We start from the raw sequence: 15,997 nt of genomic DNA on the forward strand, positions 1-15,997 counted from the left end.
CTATTTGTCAATAGTTGGAATCAGATATATTGTTCCGCTATACGAAGCTTGGAATTCGTCAATAAGATAGTACCTTTCAACTGAATCGTATATGTTCCGTCCGCTATTACGAAAAGCGACAACAACACGGGAACACAGGAACTCATTCAGCTGCCACTGGAAACATGAACATGATCGCCTTGTCACATCAACCAAAACAAATGGGTGCAAGTGCACCTCGTAAACATTGTCATTAGCCTGACTGACACTCCAAGCCCTACTGTCATTGTACGCCGTGACCAATTTTTTCTCCATTTTCAGGCATAATACGCCGGCCCATTTCCTTGACTTGACTCTACACTCTGTCATTTGTTCCATTATTTGACCCCTGACCATATCAACCAACCTAGTAATTGGAAGATGACGGGTCCCCCATATCCAGTCGTCGAATGATTCAGTTGCACTCGACCATATCTCACCATAACGTTGCCCCCTGAAAGGTATAGAACAATCAAACAAAATTCAACCTGAATTCCAAAAAAAAAAAAAAACAAACTGCTATCATGTTACTGTAGAAAATGAATTCAAAAAAATGTACCCATTAAACTACTACGCGAACCGGGCATAATCAAACTTACATAATGTACACGTTAGCCCATTTGGTTGGATGCAAGTCTTTCAAAAAGTTTTCAATCACAACCGAGCTGGACTCCTTTAACACCTCTATTTTCTGATTAAAACATGCTATAGTAGGCGCGTAAGCACATTCTCGGAGCTTGCGCATCAACCCAAATTTGTGCGATGTGTTGACATATTTCATTCGGTCTCTCAAATTCATTTGAAGATGTAGCAAGTAAAATGCGTGATGTGCCGAAGGAAAAATAATTTGCATAAATTTCAAAAGACCCGCGTAATGATCAGATACGAACGTCAACGTACACCCATCACTGACGACTTCTTTAAGATTCCGTAAAAACCACTCCCAATTTTGTTGATTTTCAAAGTCAACAGTTGCGAAGGCCACCAGAAACAACCCTGCAAAAACCAGTGGATTAACCATATTTAAAGTACACACTATGGGAATGCAAGATGTTAGTGCATCTGTAATCCTGCGTGCATTACATATATGTATAAATGATTCATAAAAAGAATCGGATCGAAAATGTTAAATTATTTTTCGATTACAAAATAAGAAAAAAAATTTGATACCTCCTTACCTTTATTGCCTTCCTTCACGGTAGCATCTAGCAAATTCCCTTTGAATCTGCCTTTCAAAAATGTCCCATCCAGAAAAAGTAACGGCCGACAATGATTGAACTCATCTATACATGCACCAAAATGATATAAAATACCGAACAAACCTCCCAGTTTGTTAGTGAAATTCAAGGTTAATGTAACTGTTTGGGTTCTTTTCCATAACAGAATCGCTATACCACCTAAGTTGGTCGAACGACATAGCGTGATCCCCATACACTTCACCCCTCGCTTTCTCAACCCCTATCCATGCAACCCGGTAACTAATATCCAACCTATAGTCACTTTTCAAATCAAACACAATGTCTGTAGAACGCGTCAATGGCTGATCACGCACCCGATCTGTGACAACACTTGAAACCAAATCGGACCCCGTCCTCAGGTTCCTATGTGTTCGTATAGTAGCTCCACAATTGTGCACACTATCCAACTTCTTAACGCATAAAATCCCATTTGAAAGCAACCCCCTCGCATGCATCGACCATGTGCATGTTGTGAACTCTGCAAACTTACACACTGCTGTAATGCAAACTGAATCATTTTTCACATATTTGAATTGAAACCCGCGTTCCACAGCATACCTGCATAATATTTCTTAAAATTCATTAGCACCACCAACGAATCATTGTCCAACATGGGTAATCCCAAATGCCCATTGAGCAGACAAGAACGTCTTTGATTTGTTAGGGCAATATGTTGGTAACAAATCCGTCTGATCGTCCATACCGAATGTCCAATTACCAATATTCGACTTCCCGCTTCCATTACAATACGCACCCCCGTAATTACCACCCACTAGAACATCAAAGATCTAAATAAGAACATCAAAATGGTTCAGCCCAAATGACTTCGCAACGCACAACATGTTTCGGATATCGTCATCACTGTCAACCTTAAACTTCTTATACTCGGGGACATCCCACAACATATACACCGCATCTCGTACCAAGTTGTCGAACTTCCCACAAATAACATTGACCAGCTGTGCAAATGTCATCGTGTGATGCAACTGAACACCAACATTGGTTTGCCCGTAAGTGCACAACAACAACATATCATCCATACCTGTCACGCAACCCATAATCGAACCGTTAGACCGCTGACACATACGACAATGAATGAATTAAAAAATGACATTTGACATTTCACACCAACTGTTCGCTGCTGATGTTGCAAATTGTGAAAAAAATCAGACTGTAAAATCCATGAGATAAGCAACACACCCACACTTCACCCCTTTAAAAAGTACCTCACACATTAAAAAAATTCAAATCCAAATAACAACAACAACATTGGCACTGAAACTAACTAATTAAAAGCAACTGTGCATATGTGGATGTTATCAGTACCCACAACCGATAAACGTTTATCGGTACCCACAACGAAGCCATACGAACAACCGATAAACGTTTAAAAAATGGGGGAAAATAATCCCACAAAAAACACCAATCACAATGATAATGACACGGAAAATAACATCGCAACCCACCACACTGTCAACCACAACGTCTTGGGTAATGACATATACAAATGCAAAACACACGACACCGCGACTCACCTGTTGCAGTCTCGACTGGTCCAGAAAGCAATGCACAATGAGGGCGATTGAAAAAATCACCCAAAACTGTGAACCAATGGAACAACCCAATCAACATCCACCACTCCCCTTCCAAAGTCAAACCAAAGCCTTGCACACATTAACATTACCAAATCCCCAGCCAACACACCGAACCCTCTATTTAGGAAAAAAGAATCCCACAAAGGGTATTACTGTAAACTGTAAGAGGCCCAAAATTAACTAAGTAAACATTACCAAATAAAATGGGACTAAATGGTGCATAGAAAAACTCTTAAGACTAAATGGTTCAAGTTTCCACAAAATAGGATTTATGGGTAAATTTTCCTTTATAGAAATCATGACAAAAAAAGTCACTAATTGTCAATTTTTAGCGATGCATGTAAAAAAATATCACAAAAAATTATTTTTAGCAACAATTTTACCAAGAATATTTTCAGTAAGATTTGATGGGAATTAAGTCTAACTATTAGGACCAATTATTAGTTTACCCTTTAAATAAATGTCCAAATAATTTGTCATTTTGCTCTCAAAAAAATATTTTCTATATTTAAAAAATATAAAAAATAAATATAAATTTTTTCTTAGATAACAGGTGTCAATTGTTAAAAAAAAAAATTATTGTTCCGGTTAATCGGCCTGACATCCTGAGAACGACCGGGTAGACCAAAAAATTCAAAAACTGTCTAGGCACATATTCAGGCAGACGACCGAAAAGCTCTCTAGTTTACTAAACATATTTTTAAAATGTGTTTTAAAATTACTTTAGAATCATAATTTTAAAACGGTAAATAAATAAAAGATTGATTATTAATATAAAATCATTGTTTGAATTACCAACCAAACAAGGCCTAAGAAAATGCAACCAATTTTTTTCGGTGAATAATGCAACCGATTTTCTTGTGAGGAAAGCAAAAAAAAAAAAAAAAAGTGAGTGGCAGCAGACTCGAGGAAGGCCTGGCTGGCGAATCAGCGTTCAAAGTCCTGCAAAAAACAATTATTTCCGTAGAAACCCCCGAGCGCGGATTCACGGCCGCCCTATCCGGCAGCCAAACCCAGCAGCCCCCAAAACGACGTCGTTTTGGGGGCAAATTTTCAAAAAAAAAAAACGCAGAGGAAGAGAGGGAGGCAGGAGGGAGAAGAGGGGGGAAGGAGGAGGGAGGAGGAGGAAGGGGGAGGGAGGAGGAGGCAGGACTGGAGGGGGCCATAACCAGTGGGGGAGGAGGAGGAGGAGGAGGAGGAGGCGACGAGCTGCGACGGCCGGCGACGAGCTGCGATGGCGAGGCGAGACGACGATCGGACGGCTGCGACGGCCGGCGAGGCGAGACGACGATCGGACGGCTGCGCAGCCTCCTCCTTCCTCCCTCTTCTCCCTCTCCCCTCCCCTCCCTCTGGTTTCCGTTCGAAGAGAGAGAAAACGAGAACGAAAAAAAAAAAAAAAAAAAAAAACCAAAACGACGTCGTTTTGGGGGGCTGCCGGGTAGGGCGGCCGAGGATCCGGATTCGAAACCCCCTACCCTTATTTGTCTCCTTCTCATCACTCTCTTTTCGTCCTGCTTTCTTTACCTCCTCACGAAACTTTCCCTCTACATTGTGAAGAAAAATGGATAATGGAGGTGCCTATAATATAGGCCATTTTCGAGTGGTGTATAATTAAGGATGACAACTGGTGGGTTTTTTCAGATTTTATAGGTGAATTTTTTTATTTTAAATTTAATTATTTTAGTGATTTAATTTTGTACTTATTCTGATCATAACATTATAACTTACCCAACCTTGTGTTTCTCTATTTTTTAATTAGAATCAAATTGAGTCAAATATAATCATATCAAGTAATTTTGTTATTCCTATGTATAAGAAAATGAATTCGGCTTCTTTTATATTCAAACTAGTTGGTGTACGCCCCTGCGTGCGTGTATAATCGTTTTATTTAAAAAGTAAGATTGTAAATTATATTATTAAATTCAAAATTTGGAATTAAAAGTACAGAGATTTGAAGGGGGAAAAAATCTAAATTTAAGACATAACTGCCCACTAAATTGCTATAGGGATATTCCAAGAATTTTTTTAAAAAAAATATACATAAACACCAAGTTGAGCCTTCTCTTTAATAGTATAGATAGATAGATATATATAAATTTGAAAATTTGAGGACTTTGTGTGATCCACTATAAACCCTATTTTGATAATTTAAATCATTTAATTTATAAGCTTCCCATATATATATATATATATATATCATGGAAATAAGACCCATGCCGCAATAGGTTCCATGAACATCTCAAATTCTCTCGATATAAACTTGAGAAAAATCAAATCCTAATAAAATTCTTCTTAAAAAAAAAGATAGAATATTAGTCTTATTGTACATTTTTCTATTTATATATATCGTGTAAAACAATAAATAAATAAATTGTTGTTCATAATATAACATTCTACGTCTTATGGTTCAAATATAGTCTAAAATCTTTTATATGATTTTGGACCAAAATATAACCATTAAGCTTTTGTTTGGGATGTGGATTGGTTTTTTGATTTTTTTGACTATTTTAACCTGAGGCTAAAAAGTTTTGTTTGGGATAAATTTTTTGACTTTTTTAAGAGAAAACATGAAATAATTATAGATTGTATGTGACATTTTATCCTATTTAGCTAAAATAACCAATTTTTTCCTATACGGCTATTTTAGCCCAAAGTAGTATTCCAAACGTAGCTTAATTATAGGTGTAAAATGATTGTAATACTTTTAAATCCTATACTTTTTTTGTTATTTTCTTTATGTCTCATCTCTTATACACATAATTTATTTTACTTAATGTTAATCTTAATTAAATCATAATTAATCATAAATCCTTAATTATATTGTAATTCTTATTTAATTATATTTGAGATCAGGTTGCTTATATCACTACAACAAATTGCACTTTTGGCAATCAAATTTGGCTACTAAAAAAATCTAGTTGCCAAATGTTGTGGAATTAGCGACCAAAAATTATATTTGTCGGCAAAAGTAAATATTTAGCTAATAATTTTTTTTAGTTAGGGTATACTGATTATTGGCGACCAAAATAAAATTTAGTCGCTAAAAATGCCACAATTGGCAACTAAAAAAATGTTTAGTTACTGTATAGTTAGTTTTGGCTACTAAAATAATTTAGTCGCCGAATGAAAAATAAAAAATTTACTTTTTTATCTTTGGCGACCAAATTTGGTCGCCAAAAATATATTTTCAGTGACTAAATAATTTTTTAATCGCTATATAGTTAGTTTTGACTACTAAAATTATTTAGTCGCCGAATAAAAAACAAAAATTTACTTTTTATCTTTGGCAACAAAAAGTTTGGTTGCTGAAAAATTATTTTCAGCGACTAAAAAATTTTTTAATCGCCAAAGAACTAAAATATTTGGAAGGAAACATTTTAAATTTTGGAGGGATTTATAAAATTAATCAGCAACCAAAATGTTTAGTCGCCAAATCACTAATTTTAGCGACTAAAAAAATATTTAATTGCCGTTAGTTAAGGTTTTGGCTATTAAAAAAAATTTAGTCGTCATTCGTTATTTTCTTTTATTTACTTTCCCCTTTTCCTTATATTTGCCCTAGCCCTTCACAAACACTGATTGCTGTCTATATCTCGCACACGCTCTCGCTCTGTGTCTCTCTCTTGGTCTCACACTGGTATGAATCTCTCAATCTCGTTCTCTTTCTCCTTGATGTTCTTCTCAATCTCTCAATCCCGATTCTTTCAAACTCGATCATTGAAAGTACGCTCGCTCGCTCGCTCTCTCTCTCTCTCTCTCTCAAGTTTCTTTTTTTGTTTCTTCTTGTTTTCAGGTTTGGCTTGATTTTGTTTCTCCCGGTTTGGCTCAATCTCGTTTTTCTTGTTTCTCTCTTTTTTTGTTTCTCCTGATTCTTTCAATCTCGATTTTTTGTTTCTCTCAATTCTTTTTTTGTTTCTTCTGCAAATGAACCGACCTGTTCATGAACAAGCTCGACTCGGCTCGCTTAGTAAACGAGCCGAGCTTGAACTCGTATAAGCTCGGCTCATTTATCTTTATTTAAATTATATAATAAATATATTATTTATATATTAAATAATATATAAAAATATATAAATATAACAATATAAATACATTTTTTATATATTAAATAATATAAATAATATTTTTTGTTTAAATATTTATATTTAAATAATATAAATAATATTAAAAAAAATTATCGAGCCAAGCTCGAGTTTCATTAAAATTAACGAGCTCGAGCACAATTCTTTATCGAGCTGAGCTCGAGCTCAATAAACGAGCTCGATAAGTAAACGAGTCGAGCTCGAGCTCAGCAAAGCTCGGCTCGGCTCGGCTCGGTTCGTTTATAGCCCTACTCGCACACGCTCTCGCTCTGTGTCTCTCTCTTAGTCTCACACTGGTATGAATCTCTCAATCTCGTTCTCTTTCTCCTTGATGTACTTCTCAATCTCTCAATCCCTATTCTTTCAAACTCGATCATTGAAAGTACGCTCGCTCGCTCTCTCTCTCTCTCTCTCTCTCTCAAGTTTCTTTTTTGTTTCTTCTTGTTTTCAGGTTTGAATCTACACCTAGGGTTTTAATTGAGTTCAAGGTACTCTCTCTCGGAAGTTCTTCTCTCTGTTTCTATCTTCCTTCATTTCTTCTTATTTTGCAATTTGAATCCGCGCCTAGGGTTTGGATCGACGGATAACCCTTGCAATATTCAATTTGAATGTGTTTGAACTCTTGTTATTTAATTGAATCGCTTTGATTTAATTCAATTATTCTCTTATTTATCTATATTTCAAATACCTATGTGTATAGATTTTGGAGTGATTTGGTACCATTGAAACTTACTTAAAATTTAACTTTCAACTTATGAGTTTGTTGTATGGCATTGTGGGTGAAAACTACACATACCTGTTTGCTGAGAAGTCAATGAATTAGAGGGAAAAGTGGAGGCTAATTGCAGAACCAACTGTATCATGATGCTAAGCTTTGTAAAGAACACGCTGAACCAATGTTATGCTCTAAGCTAGCCCACAATTAACAATCTCAGTGAAGGCAATGCTCTACCTTTTATAATCCATATCTAGTCGTGGGTCAGTGCAATAAGTGTAATTTTTTGTATGCATCTCTTCCAATGGGTCTCTTTTTAGAATTTACTTTAATTTGATTCATCCAATCCTTATGTTTTCCAATATATGTAATCATCAGTGTAAAAAATAGTGATGTGACTCAAGATGTAATAGTTGATGATAAGGGAAATGTAGTAAGTAAATAAAACATTAGAAAATTCTGCTGCATCTATAACAACTGATCCTCTACAATCAACTTCCTCTTTGCTAACACCAACCTCTGAAATCGACGGACCAAGATCAACATCACTAGTGTCATCACCACCTCTGCGTACATCAATCTCTGACAAACTCAGATGACCTCTGCGTTCATGAATAATTGAACCACTTTCCCCAAAACCTCCTAACAACAAATCTCTTCGCCTCTCCGGTAAGCCAACAGACTTAGTCCGTATCAGAATCGGAATGGCCTTCGTTGAAGGACAATGCCAGACATCAACATTATCATTAGTATATTTTTTAGATAACACAACAATAGAGGGGGCCCTCATTTGCGAATCTTCTGGCATGTCACTCGTAGAATACTTCAGATACCCCTTCATTTTACAATACGTAACCCCCATTTTAATATTGGAATTTTCAAGTCGATACTTCACCATCCATGGCACCTGTTTGTCGTTAATTGAACAATAACCATTCCCATAATAGACTAACTTGCATTGACAATCTATTGGGAAAATAAACCATGCCGGCAAACTGTCATTACCGTCTAACCTCCGATCATAAACATTTACTCTGACCAACCCACTAGCATTGGGTGCGCAAAGGGGGAATATTTTATCAATATTTTATCAACCTTAATACTTTTTTGTTTGTATCTTAACCTCAATTGAGAAAATAAATTAGGCAACGCAAGTTCAATACAACTGAAATCACTTCCCGAAACACCTTTAACAACCCCAGTTTTTATATCCTCCACCTCCATTAACCTAAACATTAAAAATAAAAATACATCAAATTACAATTCTAAACAGTTTTAAAGTACATTTGACTCCTTAAAGTAATTTTGCATTCCTTTCCACTAACAGTAGCAACCACTAAATATATGGCACCCTTTTGAATGCTTCCAACATTTCCCAACAACGTATCTTTGTAGTCCGTCCAAACATCAACTGGGAAGAACCGGTCTACAACTTCTATCCCGTGACGAACGTACTCTTTGTCTTTGCCACCAACGAGCTTGAATCTCATTTTCTTTAGCATCCGAAAACGGTTGGATTGGTTAGGATCAACAATCCAAGTCTCAGGATTACCCTCGCCTACTCCAATAAATATCTTGTCAGGTGTAGGGACGGAATCTGACAGACTATTATCACTGATGACAAAAAACAACACGTGGTGGACCACAGCTTCATCCTTAGCATCCTGTCCCAATTGAACATTACTAATGAATTTGATACCCTTAACCACGATCTTGTCTGATTGACGGTCAGATCTCTTATTATCCAACTCAATACCATTAAGTAATCTCGCCACGCCTTTATTATCAAACTTAACATCCCTTAATTGTTCATCGTATAGCTGTAATTTCCTTACTCGCCTCTTAGTCTTCTTAATAAATCGGGGAATATTCTGAACGTACCGTCTGCGAATATACTGGGTCTTAAAAGGTGCACGACTACGGTAACTACACCTATATCCACTGGCCGCCGGTGTCCTTGACCTCCGGTACGCAAGGGGGGTCCGGTAATGGCTGCCTCCTATTCCTTCCATTTTTTTATAAATAACTCCAAATCTTTTATACGAACATTTCTACAGGATCTGTTACCTCTGCTAACCCTTCTGTTCAGACACCTTAGCTTTGATATTTTTTCCCTCTGATCTTCGTACACTGGAACAAACTTCACCGGAGCTCTCGGCCGGCTCTCTTCCCACAGTCCTAGTTGCCACGTCAAAAAGCGATCTACACACATTTGAGTGAACTGCCCGTAATTCTCGGGATACTCTTCTAAGGAGTACAACATTGTATACCAAATAAATCGACAAAACTGGCAGAAAGAAAAGGAGGGACGAAACAAGGTACCAGAAAATCACCTCAGTGTAATAACTCTCCAACTGCAAAAGCATATCTCTCTTATCTCTCTTATCTCTCTCCACCGACAAATATCTGAGGCTGGACCCAGATATATAGACAGCTGTAAATACGGAGATTCGAAATTTAAAATTTGAATTCCCGCCTATTACTGTTCATTCACGCGGAATTCTGTGCACCTTTGCTTTATCTCCAAGCAAAACCACCACGATCGTGACACGTGGGTGGACAGGATCCGGCCACGTCTACTCATACCACTCACACCAAACAGTGATTACTATTTGGTGTGAGTACGGATTTAATCTCCGCCTTACACGTCATGCAGCACCAAAGAACTATAAAGAAGATGAGGTATAGAAGAGAAAGAAGGGAAAGAACTAGGAGGAAGGAGAAGAACAAGGATAATCCTAATCAATATTCAAATTCTTCAAAAGCCAAGCCAAGTCTGATAAGTTCATTACATAAAGGGCTATTTATAGGCATCCTTGGAAACCCCAATAAATTCTAATTTAATAAATAAAACTCGTAAAATCACAAATCACAAAATAATACTAGAATAAATCCCTAATCTTCAATTTATCTTCATCCAATGCCTTCAAGTTCCCCATTATTAAGTGTAAAATTTTTAAATTTTTAAACCTTTCTAGTTGAAACAGTGACCTGCTAACTATAGATGTTAACCATCACACTATATTTGCAAAAGGAATCAGGAGACAAAATAAAGCTTTGTTAACATCATCAAGAGGGCTTCAGTTGCTTGGATAGGATATGAGGTATGCTTCTAATGAGTAGACTCTACTTCCAATTTTGATGTGCAATAACATTGGTCTAATTTTGCTTATTAAAATTCATTTTCATTTTCATAAATAGACAAAAACAGAAATCCCAACTACGTGGAGAAGATTACTTGAGTGCTTAATTATTATGTTATGATTAAAGTGTTCGTCAGTGCCTCATGAATAATAAAATTAGTTTGACATGGGCAGTGGATATATTTGCTTCTGCCACACTAGTTTTTTGTGCACTTTATCACGAAGGTGCAGAATTTCTTCCTCGTGGAGAGCATTTTCATATTTCATAGCAGGTGTTGGAAAATTTTACATACCTCACCTAGTTTATGCGAAATCTTGACAAACTGTTTTGCCCACTTTATGCCACTACAACAAATTAGTCTTTTAGAGACTCATATTTAGGGACTAATTAGATTTGGTCCCTAAAAATAATCTTTTAGAGACAAATCTAAACTTATTATAATTTACTTACAAAAATGCAAAAATGACTCTTGATATGTTCCCTGTTACGTGGTGTAACTTTACTTGTTGTTTGTTCTGATTTAGTAACTCACATTGTTTATCTCTATATGTTTCTCTGATTCGTTTTATTTTCTTCTAGTATTTTCCTTCTGTTTACCTGTAACCAAACAGGGGGCAATGTGACTCACATTTGGTTTGTATTAATTTTGCTATTTGAAGCTGACAGGCACACAGACACCTGATTAATCTGATTTGGTTTTCCCTTGATCATGGTACATGTAATTGTTATTTCTTTTTTTTTATGAACAAATTATCAATAATTCCCAGAAAGATACAGTACTTGCTGAGAAATGAGACAGTGTAGAGTTGTACTAGACATATTTTGTTATTTCAATACATCAAATCCAGAAAATGAAGAAATTGGTTCAAACTCAAGAAAATGTTTTTGGCTAATGCAATGGCATCAAAAGAAATTCTGGGTTTGGCTCAATTTGGTCACTCGGAAACTGTAGGAGAAGAAAAAAATTTAACGACTTTTTCGATGCGGGTTAATGGGTTTGTTGATACTGATGCGTTTAACGAAGTTTTCACATTCTATTTGGAGTGCTAGAGCTGCATTCTTTTGTTTGAAAATTTAGATAGGTTTTTATTTCTAGATTTATATATGCATTTTCCACATATAGTTGCTCTTGAAACTATTGATTCAATACAAATACCATGATTAAAGTTACCATATATAGTTGATTTACACATAATAATACTTGAAGAGTTGGAGAAAATTTAAAATAATTCTAAATTTTATTAATCAACAAGCTCCTTTATGTTAAACCATTGCAGTACTTGGTTTTTATAGAAAAATCAATCCCAAAATCCTAGGTATGTGCTTCTACATCAACTACTAGTATGAGAATAACAGAGTAATGGATGTTTCTTCTCCTGATGTGAGCTCACTGTTACAATATCACCTTTATGGTAATGGAAAAATTGGACTTGATGTGCCTTCAAAGGGAACTCAAAATCAACTTCTTGAAAGACATGTCATCTTTTGGAGGGTAGCCTATTATATGCATTTGTGCTGCTTAGCTTTTTTCATTTGTAGTAACTATTTAAGCATCTTCTTTCCAATTTTTCAGAACTCAATTAATTAGCATTCTTTTGCTCATCTTGTTGTCCATTTGTTACTCTAGGTGGTGGTTCACGTTTTTTATTCAGTTTATGTTCATCTTTGTGTCACTGGATACCTTCTTAATCTTTTTCCACATTTGTATTCTTTGCTTAAAACAATTCTGTAAGATAAGAAATTAACAGATAAAAGAGAACGACGAAAAGTTGCCTGATTTTTGCAAATTCTATAAGAAGTGTCACAAGTCGAAGAAGACGAATGACTGGATTGATCCCCGATGCAATGACCTACATGTAAGAATTTAACAATAGATCAATTGTATGTAATAATAGTTAATACAATTGTTTATCTTATTCTAGTTTTTAATTTTTTTAATTTTTTTTTACAATGACAGAATGAGATGTTTATCTTATTCTGGGTTTGGGATCTGCCCACGACCTCTTCTACCATATTCGAAGCTGTATCACGAGCACGTGATAAGGAGATGGAGACCTTTAGATTGGAGATCCGAAACATGTACACCTGATATGTTTTATTATTAAAATTTTATTTAATTTGGATTTTAATTTTTGGTTTGGATGGTATATGTATTTGTTGGATTATACAATGTTTATAGATTCTTATTTTCTTTGATATGTATGATTAATAGTTAAGTTTTGTATATAGTTGAAAATTGAATGCTACAAGTTGTAGAGAAATATTTTTATTGAATGGTTGAGAATTGAATGAATGAATAAATGAATGAATAATTTTGTACATGCACATGATATAGGTGGCGCAAAAAATATTACAGAACAAATTATAAAAATTAAATGAAATCTTTTGGTGACTAAACAAATATCACAGGTTGGCTTTTCGCTACTAAAACTTTAGTCACTAATTGTAAAAAAGTGAGACTTTTGACTACTAAACATTTAGTCGCCAATTGTAAAAATGAACTTTTGGCCACTAAATTTTTAGTCGCCAATTCTCAAAAAGTAAAACTTTTGGCTACCAAATAGTTAGTCGCCAAACATACATACTCAATTGGCTACTAAATAATTTAGTTGCTAAAAGTTAGTCGCCAAACATACATGCTCAATTGACTACTAAATAATTTAGTTGCTAAAAGTAAAAATATATATATATATATATATATATAATTTTAAAATATATATATATGGTGATTAAAGTTTTAGTCGCCAATAAGTCACTTTTGGCTACCAAAAAAATTTTAGTCGCCAATTGTCTTCCCAATGAACTATTGGCGACCAAACGGGTGACCAAATATATTAGTCAACAAAAATGATTGGCGACTAAAGTGAAATTTCTTGTAGTGTATTTTTTTAGTACTTTGATTTGGTTTTAGGTTTTCAAATCATCAACCTAATAGGATTAGGTTGGTCCCTGAACAAACACTAAACCCATATACATATATATATATATATATATAATTTTATTTATATTAACATAATTTCACCTAATTATTCTATTACAATGAAGTTGATTGCACTATGCTATTCATAATTGTTGATTATTTTATTCCTTATTTGTGTTATATTTAAATGTTAAAGATTTATCTATTATTGATTGAATTTATTTTTTGTATAGTAAAACTATGGTTCCAATTGCATTGGTTTAGTTTTGGTGTATGATTGGTTTGGTTTTAGATCCAAAAACTTAAAATCAGTCATAATTGAGTTGATTGTAAATTTAGTGCAACCCAAATTAAACCGACCCATGCACCCCCAGTTTGCTACATGTGCATAAAGAAACAAACACATAATGCACAATCACATTTATAATTACGAATAAGTGTTTAATTCTTTCTGTGCACCTAAACTTTTTGAGGGAAAATTGAAAAAAGGGAGAAGTAAAAAAATAATTATAAATTAATAAAAGTACAAGTGATTTATACACTAGATTTGTGCAAATAAATGTTGTATTTTCATGACTTTGTAATTAATTTTTCAACTTTCCATGTTTTTGATATTTCTCCAAATTTTATATGCAACTATTTTTAACAATTTTCAATTATAAGATTTTGTTACATTTTTCACTATTAATAGTTTCACATAATTTTTTTGAAAATTTATGTGGTAATCTTCGGACAAATTCACATGATGTCCTACCTAATTTTTACTGGTTAAAGTTATGAGTCATGACACTTTTTGTTAGAATTTTAGAGTATAATTTGACAAGTATTAAGTAATAAATGATGTAAAATAATATTCCAATACTATCAAATAATCACTATTCCCAGTGTACTTGCCAAAATGTGGACTACCAAAAAATATTGAGGTATATTTTGGCAATTGGGTTAAAAGCCAACTTTTTGGCTTTTTAATTTTTTTGGATCACATTATCTTTCTATTTTTTTATACATTAAAAAAAAAGGAAGTTAATTTTAACCTACTTTCCAAAAGAAGTGAATCTCATAACTTTTAACTAATCAAAAATAAGTTGGGGTGCTATGTAAATTGATTAATCTTATAATCCCAAATTTTTTGGATATTATGATTGTGTAGTGTATGATTCTAAGTGCTCGTTTGACATATTACATTTGGGTTATAATAGTCATAAAAAGATAAAATAATTTAAAAAATCAATAAGACAAAATATCATATTCAAATTATAATCATTTTATTTTTTTTCCCGTAAAGGTCAAAAAAGTCAAAAAATTTCATTCCAAACTAGATTTTTTAATTCCAGATTAAAAAAAATCAAAAAGTCAACATACATGCCAAACCAACAATAAGTATAAAATGAATCTAACTTACAGAATAATGATTATAAATAAAATTGAGAGTAAAAATTCTAAAATTATATTACTGATGTAAATTTGTCCCAAGACCACGACAATTTTTTTTCCAAAATGTGGCAGGACTTCATTGGTTTGTTTGCAAACGAAAGCAAACGAGTAGCAGTTGACGTCAGATCTGTGCCGCATCGACGCACACGATTGCGGCACGTAATGGGGAGAAAACGAACGGTCTTGTTTTAAATGTAAATTAAAGGCTGATTTTTTAAAAAAAAAAATTTTAAATATATATATATATATATATATAAAATAGAGAAATGATCAATTTATTTGATTTGAATTTTTTAAATTCACTTTTTAAAAAATTTACAAACACAGATATGGAAGTGGTGACAATAATGATGATATTAGTGGCGGTGGCCATGACAATAGTGATATAGTAGTCAAGTGATATGATGGTGACAGTTATAGTACAGTAACATTAATAAAATTCAGGTTATATAATATTTTTTTTTTTAAAAGTGAAGAACATAATTTGACCCAATAAACTTGTTTTTCGATCATTTATTTTTTCTTATACCAAACATCAAAAAGGATAGAAAAAAAAATTTAAAAATATTTTCCGGCTAAATAAACAAAGCAGTAGTGTCTTAAAAGATAATCTTTCCCCAATTTATTTTTAAAAGAGTGGTGATTTTTAATCTGAAACCAACTACTATGTTCAAATTGAATTGCACAGTGCAATCCATCATAGTACTACCCAATACAAACAAAACATGTTAGATTTCAAATTACAAACAATTCTTCTTTCTAAAATTGAGAAGGTTAATCTCTCTTCAAGTTTGAAAACATATATTGAGTCTTACAAACTTAGCATATTTATATTAAGTTCCTATAAAGTT

The 15,997-nt window shown here is 33.9% G+C and overlaps 1 protein-coding gene across 1 annotated transcript; it reads right to left on the reverse strand.

Annotated features, from left to right (window-relative positions):
* Positions 1 to 1,998, reverse strand: LOC145790903 (uncharacterized). Its single transcript, XM_082869980.1, has 4 exons — positions 1,815 to 1,998; positions 1,197 to 1,301; positions 909 to 1,014; positions 1 to 472 (listed from the first exon to the last, which is right to left on the reverse strand). Exons 1-4 carry the CDS (start codon positions 1,996 to 1,998, stop codon positions 1 to 3), a joined length of 867 nt encoding a protein of 288 aa, XP_082726106.1.
* Positions 1,999 to 15,997: the final 13,999 nt, after the last annotated feature.

The sequence above is a fragment of the Camellia sinensis genome, chromosome 1 (genome assembly GCF_055761805.1).
Source record: "Camellia sinensis isolate YWXY chromosome 1, ASM5576180v1, whole genome shotgun sequence".
NCBI lineage: Eukaryota > Viridiplantae > Streptophyta > Magnoliopsida > Ericales > Theaceae > Camellia > Camellia sinensis.